Source organism: Balearica regulorum, chromosome 12 (assembly GCF_011004875.1).
Source record: "Balearica regulorum gibbericeps isolate bBalReg1 chromosome 12, bBalReg1.pri, whole genome shotgun sequence".
NCBI lineage: Eukaryota > Metazoa > Chordata > Aves > Gruiformes > Gruidae > Balearica > Balearica regulorum.
In genome coordinates this window covers 15,025,356-15,039,790 of record NC_046195.1, presented here as the reverse complement: position 1 = coordinate 15,039,790, position 14,435 = coordinate 15,025,356, and the positions used below count along the sequence as shown (strand labels likewise).

The following is a 14,435-nucleotide window of genomic DNA, read 5'->3' as shown; positions in this document are numbered from 1 at the left end:
TGCAGCTATTAAAAAATGCTTGGAAAAACACTTTTGGATTTTATTTCCTCTTCATGGCATCATCCTCACCAATGGACTTATTCAGTACATCGTAACCGTAGTGTTGTTCAGTAAGCCAACTGGTGGTGGATGAATAATTTAAGATCTTTGGGTAGTAAAACTACCTGAGAAGGCTGCGTGCCAGGTACTTGGTACTTGCAGATGTTAATACTGCTTTTTACAATTCTCCAAACTGTTAGAAGCTTTCTACATATCGATCAAGCACTGGTAAGCAATAGAGCTCATGTTTTCTTATCTCTTTATTTCCCTTCCTCTACCCTGTCCACCTCTGTACTTTGGCTTACCAAGTGGAGCAGCATAATCAGACCTTTCTTCATTCAAAGAACTGTTGCTTGCATGGAAGCTTTTGCAAATCAGCACAGCTATTGGTGCCCTCAAGCACTTGGGACTAACCTCTGCCTGCAGCTGTCTCCTTTTTTCAAATCAGTACAGAAAGTCTGCCATCTGCTCTCTTATTCCTGTAGAAATGCAGTATTGGCTCTTTGATTCATGAAGACAGATTTGGCCAGTGCTTGCTGTACTGGGCTGGAGATTTTTGTTGGCTTTTCCTAATTTCTTCTACCATCAAGTGCATGTTTGTATCTTTATTACTGTAGAGTCATAGCACAAGTGTTGTCCTTATTGAAAATAATTATCTGTGCTATCTGCACACTTTTATCATTAAAAAAGGCAAGCTTCTCAAATATTGAGGCAAATGACTGTCAAGCCTGTTAGTAAATGCTGTCAAAGATCCAGCCTAGATCCTTCTTATCCTTTGTTTGCACAGTAACCTATATTGGATAAGCAGGCTGCCTGGTACCAGAAGACTCTCTTCCACTGTCATTGTTCTTCTCCTAGATGCAAGGAGACAAGTAGTCAGAAAAGCTGGCTTCAAGCTTTTCAATGTTCTTTTCCTCCATCTAATAGCAAACAATATTTGATTCCTGTCAACTCCTTAGTGTTTTACCCTGGGAGGATCACTTCCAGGAGAATAATAAGCTAGAAGAACAGTGTTGCTCCTGAAGCTTTGGCAGGTGAACACATTGAGAGGTAGAGGAGGATGGTAGCTCCCTGTTAGTAAGTTGAAGCATTGACCCTGGGGAGGGAAGCAGCTTCAGGGTGTCCGAGTCCTTGCTAGGTGCTCTGCTGTGGCACTGGCAGCAGCCTTGTTCTCCAGCTCTCATCAGCAAGGAAGATGTGCTGTAATACTTGTGCCCTGTTCTGACTAGAATACTTCTTGTAGTCTCTGAAGGTTGAGGAGGGATGTGATGGGCACTTTACTAAATAAAAGCTGCCTAAATTGGGAAGGAAGTGGTTTAACCAAAGAGGCCAGTCTGCACTTTTAAATAGTTCTGACTTCACACGTTTTCTATGGGCAGCAAACCCTTCTACTCCACTTCTGTTAGTTTGTTTTTCAGAAAGCTTTGTAAGTGGCTTTAACATTTTGGTGTTACACATTTGCTGTGTTGTCTTCACGTTGAATGCTCTAGCTGAGCTGATGCAGAAAAAGCTGCTTTTTACATGTTTGGGGGAGATGGGGCTTGAACCCTGCAGACTTTTTAGATGAGCTTTCTTGATGGAATTCAAATTGCATTCCCTAGCATCAAATAAAGGACAAGGTTCAAACAAGGTTTGATTTGTGAAATGTCCTTTAAATACCTCAAAACTGCCCTGTAAAAGGGAAAAAGAATAACCTGTTGCCTGTTATAATGCAGGTGGCAGTTCTCAGGGTGTCTCCTGACATGGACAAATTGTAGGCTCTGCTTTCTTGCTGTCAGTATCCAATGTACTACAGCACATCAAAGCTGATGTAAGAGGTAGTGTTTAAAGTGTTAATCTCCTCAGATGAAATGAAGTAATGCTCCAGAAATAAGCCTGTTGCTGAACTTCCACTTCAGATCTTTAAGGACCTGAATGCTGATGCTTGCTAATAAAAATAGCACAGTTTTTATGTGCTTTGTGTGAGCTGCTTATACAGCTGCTGCTTTTCTAAATTCCTGTGTACTGGGTGATGTACGTGCTCTAAAATAATAATCTGCCTGAGAGCCACTATAACTTAATCTACAATCATGTATTGGAATTGTTTTTAACATTAAAATGCTAGGAGAATGTTTGTGAAACACCTAGGAATTCTTTTGCTCTCAGGCACTGTTGTAGACAGCCACCTATCAAGATGTAGGGCTGCACAGCTGAAAAGCAGTTTTTGGAGCTAAAACATTAACATTTGTGAGCAGACTTGTATAACTGGCTGTGAATTCACTTAACCAGGTAAGACTGAACTCTGTACTTGTGCCATATAACTCAGCCTCCATAATAAGTAACTGGCATCCCCAGATCTGTTCTCCTGTCTGCCTTCTGTTGCAAAACCCTGTTACTGGAAGTTGTAGGATTGGCCACTGGAAGCCATAACTAACTACCTCAAATATTTGTCTTTACTCAGAGTGCCTGATATCTATTGCAACTGACCAAATCAAAACAGGAAAAGGAGTCACTTAAAAGCCTGTGGGTCTGGAGCAAACCGGGAAGCCATTTTTATTTCACAGAAACAGATTTATTTTTTTTTCCTAGTACATCACAACTTTGCCTTTGTATCTCCGTGTTATCAGTACGTGCTTGTCTGTGCTATTGTGGTACATCATCCTTGTGCTTGCATGGGCATGCATATACCTCTTTGGCAAGAAGTCTTCTTGACTGCTGTTCACCACTCAGCTCCTGTCATCTGTAAACTGCTATTGCAGAACAGTGGAAATGCTGCTTATAGACATGGTGTCTGTGCCTGGGCTCTCGTACGTCTGTGAGCAGCTTTGCTGGAACCGGGCACACAGAGGAATGCATAGTGAATAATCTCATACAGTGAAATTTGTTGTGCTGGGATAATCTCTACAGTACACTGCTTTTCAAAACCGCTTTGGTTTATAGCAGGTGTTACAGAGAAGTTGAAGTCTGTCATGTCCTTGAACACTTTCCCTGTTTTTACTTAGTATCAATGCCAGAGGGAAGCCACCTGCTTTTATGAGTGAGGGGCCCTTGTTTGGAAGACATGGTTAAATTTAGCAGTAGTGATAGCTTTAGCATAAAAAAAGCTATCACAAGTAATGATTGAATGTTCCTTGAACTGAATACTACTTAGTTGCTCAGTCTGCATGATATCTAGCTTGTGTTTCCATGTGTCACACCCTGCCGAACTTGTTTTGCTAAGGTAAGCCATAAGAAAAATACCCTGAGTACATGCTCTTCTGCTAACAGTGTGATTGTTTCAGAGGAGCATCTCTTTTTCAGCTGTTTGCCATGAGGAATGTTGGCTTCACTACAAAACAATCTGTGCTAGCTATTGCTATTGGCACTGGATAGTTAGGTTTTTTTCAGCTGGGTTGAGCATGAAAATGTCTCTGGAACGGTTTTTCACATAAGCTAAGTTTTGTTTAAACTTGTTATCTGATCTGCACTTTCAGAGGGTAAAGACTCTTGCACAATTCCTGGCGAGTTTTTTTCCCCTCGCCAGTGTGGTATCATGTGCCTTCATAACTGAAGTGTTCTTTATATGCTCTCTTCTTTGAATGGTTTTAGTAAAAGCAAGCTGAAAGTCCACACAAATCCTGGATAAAAAGATGTCTTGTCCTTCAATCTTCCTTGGACTATTATGCTCAGTACTTGGTCTTGGAAGTTCTTGTAGACTTTCTATCACTGAAAGATGTAGATACAAGTCACTTTCAAAACCAGATTTGTCTATTGCCAAAATGGAGGGCCAACAAAAATAGTCTGATACATCATATGCCTGATTCTGCTGTAGATTATAAGGATGCTTTACAAAGTCAAACTTGTCCCTCAGCTGAGGACAGCTTTTGCTGGAATCCAATGATACAGAGGCATCACTATGTTAGTCAAGGCTTTACAGGGTTTTGTGGTAGGTTAGATTGGCAACTTGGTAAAAGAAAGTGTAATATTTTTAATAGCTTATTGCTTTAGCATCAATCTGGTAAGGTGAGTTTTAATTTGTTTTAGTTTTTCACTGATTATGCAAGATCTATACAATCTGGGCAACTTCTTTCCCCCTCCCTGTTGAAGTCTTGTGATGTTCAGTCTCCTCGAGCCTGGATACTTAAGGGATTTTAGACTGTCTCACCATAAGTTTATTGCTTAAAGGCTGATGGGCAGTAGTAAAAGAAAGATAGGTGAGATAAAGCTCTGAAATACATGCAAGTGTTAGAGCAGCAGCTTGTTAACTGCTTTATTTTTAAGTGCAAACTGCAGAAATATACTTAACATGCTTAAGTACAACTAAGTGGGAGTAACAAATCTCTGCATCAGGGTACTGTCCTATGCACATTACTCATGCTGGAACTTGACCTTTGAATATTTATGTAGAAGAGTGTAGTTACATGCAGAGTGACTAATGCTAGCACATCTTTGCTGCAGACAGTGTGATGCTTAAACAACTGGCTGGAGTTAGTATAAAAGATAAGCTGAGCACTTTACTTGGTCCATAGGATGCTCAGAAACACTGACTTGTGCACTCTGAAGGGAGCAAGCAGTGACTGCACCTTTGTCGATCAGACTTGACACAGTTTTAGCTTTCAGATGGAAATGTGGAACCCACAGGTAGCATTTGTCCATTATTATGGGTGGAGTTACAGGGATTCCTGCCTTTCCTTTAACAAAGAACATATTGGTGAAACAGTGTGTGCTGTTTGGCTACATAAAAGCAACATAAAGGTTTGACTTACAGAAGATCAGTGCTTCAGGTGACTTCCAGTCAGGTTATTTGAAGGTGGTAGGTTTGGGGTTTTTTCTTCCCCCCAAAGAAACCAGCTGTGACCTGACAAGGCAGGCTGTGGTAAGTAGTACACTCTTGATAAGCAGTATGCTTGAAGCCATTTGTCTTCAGTAGTGGTGAGGCTTTGAAGACTCTTGTAATTTTCTCTCTAACCACATCCTGTGGTATGTGCTGCTGCATCTATTCCACTGGATGACTGTAACTTATAGCTGGAAACTGAACTGTAGATGAACATGAGGAAGGGATTGGTGCTTGCAGAGATCTTTTTTTTTTTTTATCAAGGTGGTAGCAGTAAACAGTCACAGCTGTATAGCTTAGCTGCTGTAGCTGGAGAAATTGCTTTCCTGTTAGCCCTGTGGCATAAGACTTTGGGTTTTACCTGGGATAATCTTTGATTTGAAAAGCACTACGTAGAGGTAGAATCACCAAAACTTTCCAATGCATGTGCTTATCCTAAGATTAGAAACCATGCAACACAGTTGACATCTGAGTCTCTTCTAAAAGAGTTGAAAATTTTTTTGTAGGTTGTATTTGACAGGTCTCCTCAAAAAAGCTGCTAGCAAACCCCATCTGCAAAGGACTTCTGTGAAAGAATACAAAAAGCCAGTCAAGCACTGTCAAGTGTGGGGTATGGCTACTGGCCTAAACTGGTCACAAAGTCAATGACTGGAGGTGAAGCCAGCTGCTTTTTCTTACACTAGAAGAACAGTATCTTCTATCTGGTATAATAGTTGCTGTTCAAAACCCTCTGCAGTGAGCTGTGACTTGAGCAGAACCATCTGTAGTTCTTTTTGTGCAGCCTTGTTTACATTGACTGCATTATCCTGATGGATATCTGCTTTGAATCATGAGTGTGTATCCACTGACTACTTTCCATCTCTACCAGCAATTGCAGAGGATGAGCTTGTATGGTCCCCATCATTGCTGGGAATCTCTGCACAGCTGGTGTGCCACAAATTGTGCCTGGCAAGACCCACCTGCAGTGCATATGCTGGACTGATAAAAGCCAGGTAGTGGTACTAGCCTCACACAGACTTTTTTAACAAGCTTTACAGTTGAGTGATAGAATCCAGGATGCACTGAGGGCTAAATTACAAGGTTACAAGCATCAGCTGGCAGCTTTTGTAGCTTTTATTGAAGTGGTATCTACTTTTACGGGAATTTATTTTGGGTCTCTTGGGGAAGTGCACTTGCAAAAACTGAGTGAAATGACAATGCAACTGCTGTGTTGCATTGACTGTAAGAAGTCTCCCTCATGGATGAGAGAAGGGAACATGGAGAAAGGGTATACTGCTACTCTTGTCTTGTTAAAAAAGCCTAGATAGTTCTTATTTAATAGGAAGTCATCTTTTTTTTTGAGGAGTGTGTAGGGGAAACGGGGAGTTGTGGATACAACACAAGAGCTGTCATGGGGAAGAAGGTCCAGCTATGAGTAGGTAGTGGTCAAAGTGTAAAGGAGGCAAGGCTTCTGTTGCATTCTAGTGGATTATGTGTGTAAGTGGTAACTCTGAGCCCTGAGCTGCCTGGTTTTCTGTGAACAGGAGAAAGCATGAAAGAACAGGCTCTCTGCTCCATGTGGTCTCAAGAAGCTGAAGGGAATAATTGCAGGAAACCCTCTCAAAAAAAAAACAAAACCCACAAAAACAAAATGGGGAGGGAGTTGCTAATCTCTCAGGATCCAAGGTGGTGTCAGCAGCTCTCAAGCTTCTTCTGAACACTCTGCTGTGTAGCAGCAACCACAGCTCCTTAATTGGAAGCATGTCCCCTGGGACTGCTGTTCTCCTAAACAATAAATCATTCATGCTTTCCTGTTGAGAACTGATGTCACTATCTTTTTCAAGGCATCAGCTTAGTCTGTGCTCTGCAGAGTGGCCTGGCGACTGCCCCGCCACCACCACGTGGGCAGCAGTATGTCTCCTGTTAAACCACTTGCAGCTCTACTTTAACAAAACTGATAACTAAGCCTTTGACCTCTTCCAGCTAATAGCTGTGTTTCCCCTATGTCTCTTTTTGAGGGCCATGAAAAAATCTGCTTTGTCATCTAGCTTTGATATGCCCTTAATAAATAAATGTAACTGGTAGAGTCCCCCCTCATGTTGAAAGGGATTTACTATTCAGTGGAACTTGGTTGGCCAATTCTGACAGGTCCTTTTAAAACTCTCCCAGCTCTACCTAACTCTGAGAGGCAAAATCCCCCTGTATTGTGCTCCTCATTTAACTGAGGAAAGCATTTCTGTGTAAAATCATCCCAACCAGCAAGTTCTAGAAGACAGAAAGCTTTAAGAGTTGGTATCAATCCTGTTGTTTCTGCCATTGGCTTGTACAGTCAAGTGCTTATGCAAGGTCATGTGGCTCAACCCAGCAGGCTTGTGTTTCAATTAAAACAGATTTACAACATTTTACCGGTTTTGGAGGTCAGTTTGGTTGGCTAGCAACATGCTGTCCCAATCTCACTGAGGCACAAGGCCTCTGTGTATTTGAGAAGTATTTGTGCATGTAATGCTTCAATGTAGAGGAATGTCTGGATTTTGGCTTCTGCTGCTATCAGTGCTGATTTCTCAGCTTTGAGAGCATATCAGTGTCTCTTCTTGTGTGAGGCTTCAAAGATCAGTGCTGCCAGTTCAGTCATAGCAAAAACAATTTCATATTTGTTACTATATTTGGTAGTGAGGGGGAGATTTGTTATGGGAGTGCTTATCTGTTCTCAAAGGCTCATTAACACAGCAGGGATAAGCAATTAAGTTACTGCCTCTTTCAGGTACATTCCACCCCTGATCTGGGGAAAGAGTGGACATATCCAGACTGCTCTTTACGGAAAAATGGGGAGAGTGAGATCACCACATCCGTATGGACTTCGCAAGTACCTCACGATGCCAGACGGAGCAACAGCCACCTTTGATCTCTTTGATCCACAGTCAGAGCACTGCATTGGAGGTCAGTCAAACAGCTGCTGGCTGCATAGAGCTGCTAACCTTGATTCTGTGCCCTGGGGGATAGATGAGGACACTGCCACTTGATTTAGCAGAAAGGATAGATAATCATTCTGGTGATGGAGGGGGGGTGTGAAGCAGTACTGACCAATGTGTGGAGGCTATGAGGCCATCTTGTTGTATACCTATATCTCAGGCAGCAGGAGAGACCCTACTAGACTAATTAACTGTTTGTGGCAAGAGGTGGGGAGTTAATGAATAGAAGAAATGTTCCATAACCTGTGCCTCAAGTGAGGGGCTGACAAAGAGGATTTGGTGGTAAGTCTTGTTTGGCATGCCCTTTGCCTGAACAGAGGCTAGCTGCTTGAGGTTCTTCAAGCCTGGCATGTATGGAAAAGAAACTAGACTTTATCTCCCCATTAGAAACAGATTTTTGGTAGTCTTTGCTAACAATAGTTATTTCAAGATCTGCATGACAACAAACTTCATGTGCACAGGATATGAAGGAGTCCAGACATGAAGAGAACTCCATCAAAAAGTAGAAAATCATGATGATTCCTTACAAATTATATATGTTCAGAGTGAATGTCAGCTTCCAAATTCAGTTATTGGTAGTAACAGCAACACTTAAAACTGAGTTACTGTAGCTGACTTCAGAAATACAATTTACCGCTGCAGTAGCTGACTTCATTGTAAGCCCATGACTCCCATTTGGCCTTCAGAAAAAGCAGAGTTCTTCTGTCAGTGTTGAGATCCTTGTGGTATAATGCTGCATCAGAACTGTTTCTGTTATCTTTATCACTGAAGAGAATCTGAGCAGTGTTTTTCTAATGAGGCAAAAATTCAGTAGCTAGAGCTGCTAAGTGTTGGAGCTTTGTGTGTAAGTGCAAAGAGTCTTACAGCTCATTTGAAGTGCATATGCTAATCCTGAATGTAATTTACTGTGCTACTTGAATTACAACAATTACTTTCTTAGTTGATGAAATAGTATCTTGTTAAACTAGTGAACAGTGTCAGCAGATCTAATATCATTAGATTAGCCACTAAGCAGAGGATGGCTAATGTCAGCTGATCAGAATGTCTGTGCTTAGCAAAGCTTTATTTTGAACATCTGTGTTAACACCCAACTCTGGAAGGAAAACAAGAGAAAAGCAGTGTAGCCCATCTACTTGGTGCATGAACAAGCAGTGGGCTCCAGAGCTTCCACACACTTAGCAGTCACAACAGGCTGTCAGAAGGCAGCACATGTGTAATGTCAAAAATATCCTTCAAAGGGATGAATTTACTCTTGGTCTCTAGGCAGTGCCTGTAGAACTGTTTGGACAGCTTTCCCTGAAGTTATGAAACTGTTCATCTCCTGTACCATGAATTACTTTTTTACATCTGTAGCACTAGAGCCACTAGTCTCTTGTGCCATACTGGATTTTTTTGGCAGAGTAGTAGGATTTTTAGCTTGTTTCTGGTAGATGGTTTCCCACGAGTTTGAAATGGAAACCTTCTGAATCTCTTAATTTGCATGAGGTGACATTTACTTAACTTCCCTCTCTTTCTGTGCACAGAGGATGTCACGATGGTAATCTGCCCTGGGATTGCTAACCACAGTGAAAAGCAGTATATCCGCACTTTTGTTGACTATGCGCAAAAAAATGGGTACAGATGTGCTGTCCTGAATCATTTGGGAGCCTTACCAAATATTGAGCTCACTTCTCCACGGATGTTCACATATGGTAGGTACTTTATGGCGCCTGGGGACTTAATTTCAAGCTTGTGGAATTTCTAGGGCTTGAGCAGCCTCCTTCAGCATAACACAACTGCCATATCTGAATGAGGATGATGATTTTGTACTGTTTCTTAGGAAGTAGACTGAACTTACATGTGAGGAAGAAGGGAGGCTAATACTGAGGTTCATTTTTCCTTGTCTCTTATCCCAGCTCTTACATGTGCCTCCTAATCAAGGAGGCAGTTTTTTGAAAAGAAAACTTCTGAAAAAAAGCTCTTGTGGCTACTAAGAGCTGCTCAGATTATTTTAGTGATGCTGAAATGTCTGTTTAGTGGAATACAAAACAAACCTGGCTGTGAAAAATAAACACTGCTTCTAAGACTGTATAAAATGTAATATGGGAGGAGTTTGTACCAGCCTATTCAGAAAGCACACTTGTATCCTAGGGGGGACGGATGAGGATGGGTCCCTGGATGTAACACAAATGTCAAGGAACAGCAACAATTCTACAGTATGACGGTAGAGCTACAGAAGTGGTATTGCTTAGCTGCCATGATCTTGGGCTTTCACCTTGAGTATGAGGATATCTTTCTTAACCTAGAAATGAAAAGGAATATAGGATTTGGAATGGTGTTAAGGGTGACTCCAGCTATTCTTAACTGCCCTGCTAGTGAGTAACATGATCTTGGTAGAATGTGGTGTTCTTGCCTATGACCCGATCTGCTTGTTCCTGAGTTCTTTTGAGCCCTCATGTCCCTCTTTACTGCAAACATCTATAGGTATATCATGTCATGAGTCAGTTGTGGTTTAGCAGAGTGGTATTAGGCTTCTTTTTCCTTTTTAAAAGTAAGAAAGATACTGCTAAGTTTGGATTAAGTTTGAATGTTTATATTGAGCAGTTGAATTGACAAAATAGAAATACTGTATTTTGAGATTCTGGGTCTGGCAGGCAAATAGGCTGTAATGCTTTGTTGCTTGTTTTATAGTTATTAAATCTGCTCCTCAGTGGAAAACACTTCAGGAATACCAAGTGCCTCAATTTGTATTGAAGTCCTAGGCTCTTAATGGCTTCAACCCTGCCATGTCTTGGGAATTAAGCTTGGCATTCTTTAAAGCATTTATTTTTTTGATAAAAGTCAAGAGTTTTCTTCCATGGAGTTTTGCTTTAGACCTTAGGGAGTTATTCCATAGTGCATCTCTTGAGACATACCTTTCTGAGTCTTTTTTAGCCTTGGAAAGGGCAAGGAATGCCTTGCATTTCCTTTGAGTATGACAGTAAATCACTTGGCAGAGTTGCTTGTAAAGTGGTGTGCCAGCAAGACCCTAAGCAGGCTTTACTTTGCATCCAATACAAATATCCTAGTATCCTTCCAGCTTTTGCTGGATTCCTGACATATTTGTTGAGGAACAAGTAGCCTATATTTGGGATTTGCTGAATCCTCCAGCCTTTACATCAAGCTTGACCTGTTGCTATTCTAGTTTGGGATTTCTGAAATTGTTGCCAGCTGCCCTCAAATCATGAGGGTCAAACACTAAAGTATTTTGACTGCTGGCTTCTTCCAGAGGAAACTAGAGCAATGCAGCATTTGTCATCTTGAAGAGAATTGCTCATTAAGAATGTTCACAAGGAGGTGCCCAAGCCCTGCTGAACTACTCAGCCAGAAGCCTCCTGTGTCACTGAAGTAAACACAAACCCTGGTGCTCAGTCTACTCCAGAGCTAGCCAAAACCTGAGTCTGTCTGGAACGATGCTACAGTTGGGATGGGGACACAGTGGAGCACTGTTAGGTTGGCACAGGGTAGAATCCCAACTCTTAGGATCAATCTCCTTAGACAGGTTCCACAGGTTAGAGCTAAGATTTTGACTCTAGACAAGAATAAACAGCTGAAGTTTTATTTCTGTTGTTTGTGTGGTGCCTCCTGTGCAGTTTGCAGTCTTAAATCCAATGGAAAGGTTAATAAAGGGCATAGACAGTTGATACCAGCATACTAATGCCATCAATTTTGCAGCTGTTTCTCTTCATGTTTCCTTTTTCCAACCTCAGAGGCAGGAGAAATAGCTGTAGGTACTCAGATGTTGCATGTGTGGAGGCCTTCAAGTCTATCAAACAATCTGCGGACCCCAGTACTGCCAGGAGCTGGATCCCTTGGTGCCTGTGGGATGCAAATGGGTGTTAGCTGAGAGCAGAACAGATCTCTCCATAGAGGTACTTACCCCTTCTTTTGAAAAGGGGATACCCATATGTCTTCTAGGAAGCTGTGGTATCTTTACCTCTTCAGTGGTTAAAAAGGGCCAGCTGCCTCTGTTTAAATCCTTCCTGCTGATTCCAGAGAGCAGCTGCTTAGTCAGGCTCTGCAACAGTCCACTGAGAGCTCTGTCCTGACAAGCCAACTCTGCATTTCCATCCCCTCCCTGCATCAGCGTGGATTTAAGGATCCATGGCAGCCTTGCTAAAAGCAAAGGAGCAAGCTGCTTTCCAGGCACCTCACTTGAGTTCAGACATGGCAAACTGCCTCAGGAAGGTAATGATGTGTGCTGTTCTTAGACAGTAATGTCAAGCCCAGAGTTGTTGGACTCTGCTTTCTAAGCTGCTTTAGAAAGAAGAGTTTGGATAGTCAGATTAGCTGTTGCCATGATTTTTAAGCAGGTTAATTTCATTTTTGGCACTCTGTCAAAACTAGGCATGAGCTAAGGTCCACAGGACTTGTAAAACAGATACATGAATATGTGTGAATCAGAGCTCTTAAAACCTTAAGGTTATTGAAAAGTCAGAAAGGGTAAGAAGCTGAACTTAAAGCACACAACTGAAGCCTGAAGTGGGAATCTAGGTATGTTAGAAAATGATTCTTGACTTTGTCCTTATTTTTAGGTTGCACCTGGGAATTTTGTGCCATGGTTAATTACATCAAGAAGACCTATCCTCAGACCCAGCTGGTTGTTGTGGGTTTCAGCCTGGGTGGAAACATTGTGTGTAAATACCTGGGAGAGAGCCAGGCCAACCAGGAGCGAGTCCTGTGCTGTGTCAGCGTGTGCCAGGGGTACAGTGCACTGAGGTGGGTCTAGACACTTCTCCATGCCAGTCTCTTCTGGGGTGCAGGAGGGGCAGATCTTTGGCAGGGTGTGTGTGGAAGGGCAAGGTGACGAGAGTGGTGCTTCTCTTGCATTGAACTGGTCTGACAGACTGCAGTGTGTGGGATGCTACTCTCCTGAAGGAGCAGCCAAAGCTCGGTTGATTTGGCAGCATAAACAAGCTTTCTGTCAACAGTGCAAATAAGTTTTCTGTACCTGGCCAGGTACATGCTGGCAGCTTCTAGTCTGTGGATGTGAGCTGGCCTAACTCCTTCTCATTGCTACAGCATCCTAGAGAAGGCATTCCCTGTGCAGTCCTGGTGTAATTAACCAGGCAGGCTGGGCAGCATGACAAACTGCTGAGATGATGCCAGGTTTGCAAGCAATAGTTTACACTTTCTCATCACTGAGAAGTATCCCTTGGTTCATAATAGTTTGTCTGGCTCCAGTGTACAGTTTCATCTGGCAGCTTTTACCTGGGGAGACCAGAAAGAGACACACAGCTCATACACTGTAAGTCCATGTTCCCCTCCTAGTATGTGTCACTGAAACAGTGCTGTGGGCTGATGAGGAGGTGGAGAGGCACTTGCAGCTATGTTATACAACTTGGAAGATGGGGAGGAGAAGGCTTATAAGCCCAAACTCTGCCTAAAGTGTTACCCTATGGTTCCCTACCTGGAAGCAAAGGAGCTTCCTGGAAGTTACAAGAGCTGTGACAGCTCCACCTAGTGCTAATGCTTCCATTTGCTGATGGAGGATCTGGGTACAGCACTGCTGCTTGAAAACTGGTGGCTCGACTAATGTGCTGTAACTTTCTACGTATGCACAATTACTGAAGATTAAAACAGTGTAACTGGCCAAGCTACTGTTTTCAGTTTTTAGTGTCTGTACATATGCACAATTACTAAGGTGTAGCTGCATTTTTGGGCCATGAGACTATTTGAAAGGCAAAAGAGGCTGTTGAGACTAGGGTATTTGGCTCTAAAAATGGTGAAACTATGGCAGCCCTGTGAGGGGCTTGTTATGGAATTTGGCCTCCCAGTCTGGTTAAGACAGCTGAAACTCTCTTGATGCAGCTGATGCTCTGCCTGTACAAGGACCAGTTTGATATTCAGCAGTCTGAAGATACCTGTTATGAGTTAAGCTCTTATAGGTGAAAGTAAGAACCTTTTCTGGAAGCATTAAGATGTGACTAAAAGCTTGATATGCACTTCAGTAATATTTCAGTATGCCCCTAATCCCTTTTGAGATCAGATGTGACTACTGCTAAAAAAGTCTATAATCTACTGCTAGGTCCCTATGAGTTCACACCCTTAAAATCTGAACAGATGCTTTCAGGAACAGTTTTTGTTTTGTTTCAAATCAAGTGTTCTTAGTTTTCTTGGGGTGCTGGCATGGAGCACAGAGCATCCTTTTCAAGCCAGGTCCTCAATTGCAGCCATCGGACAGCATTTGCAAGGATCACATCTGGCTGCAGTCCCTTTGGTTCATTTTCTGCGGTTACACAATATTGTATTTCTGGTCTCCAAAATGATGAGTAATGCTGTTCCCTAATCCGATTTCTGTAGTAGTAGGTCATGATGTGCTGGTAGAATAGCAGGGCAAGGACAACCTGTTTAACAATACTGCACTTAGATATTTGTGTGGAAAAATAACAGCTGCTTGTCTGAGTTTAATGCAAGTCTTCAGTGGGTTGTGTGGATTATTGAGCTCTTGACTCCACCTGCTGGCTGAACATCTACTAGCAGATCTCCAGTCACAAACCATCTGCTGTGCATTACTGCGCAATCACCAGGAAAGCTTTTCAGATCTTGTCTCCCTACCTAATATCCACTGCTGGTTTAAAATGCTAATTAGCTGAAGAGCTAGGAGAAAGCAACATCAGTAAATATCTACTAAGATG

At 42.3% G+C, this 14,435-nt stretch overlaps 1 protein-coding gene across 5 annotated transcripts in view; it reads left to right on the top strand.

Moving 5' to 3' along the window:
* ABHD2 (abhydrolase domain containing 2, acylglycerol lipase) overlaps positions 1-14,435 on the top strand; it is a 41,891-nt gene that overhangs the window by 13,620 nt on the left and 13,836 nt on the right. For 4 of the 5 annotated variants that reach the window (XM_075764601.1, XM_075764604.1, XM_075764602.1 and 1 more), the window contains 3 exons: positions 7,572-7,747; positions 9,303-9,470; positions 12,333-12,516. In XM_075764601.1, coding sequence (XP_075620716.1) covers positions 7,572-7,747; positions 9,303-9,470; positions 12,333-12,516 — 528 coding nt within the window. Of the gene's footprint in view, positions 1-4,509; positions 4,639-7,571; positions 7,748-9,302; positions 9,471-12,332; positions 12,517-14,435 lie in introns of those variants that run through there. The other variant, XM_075764605.1, reaches the window with a different exon arrangement.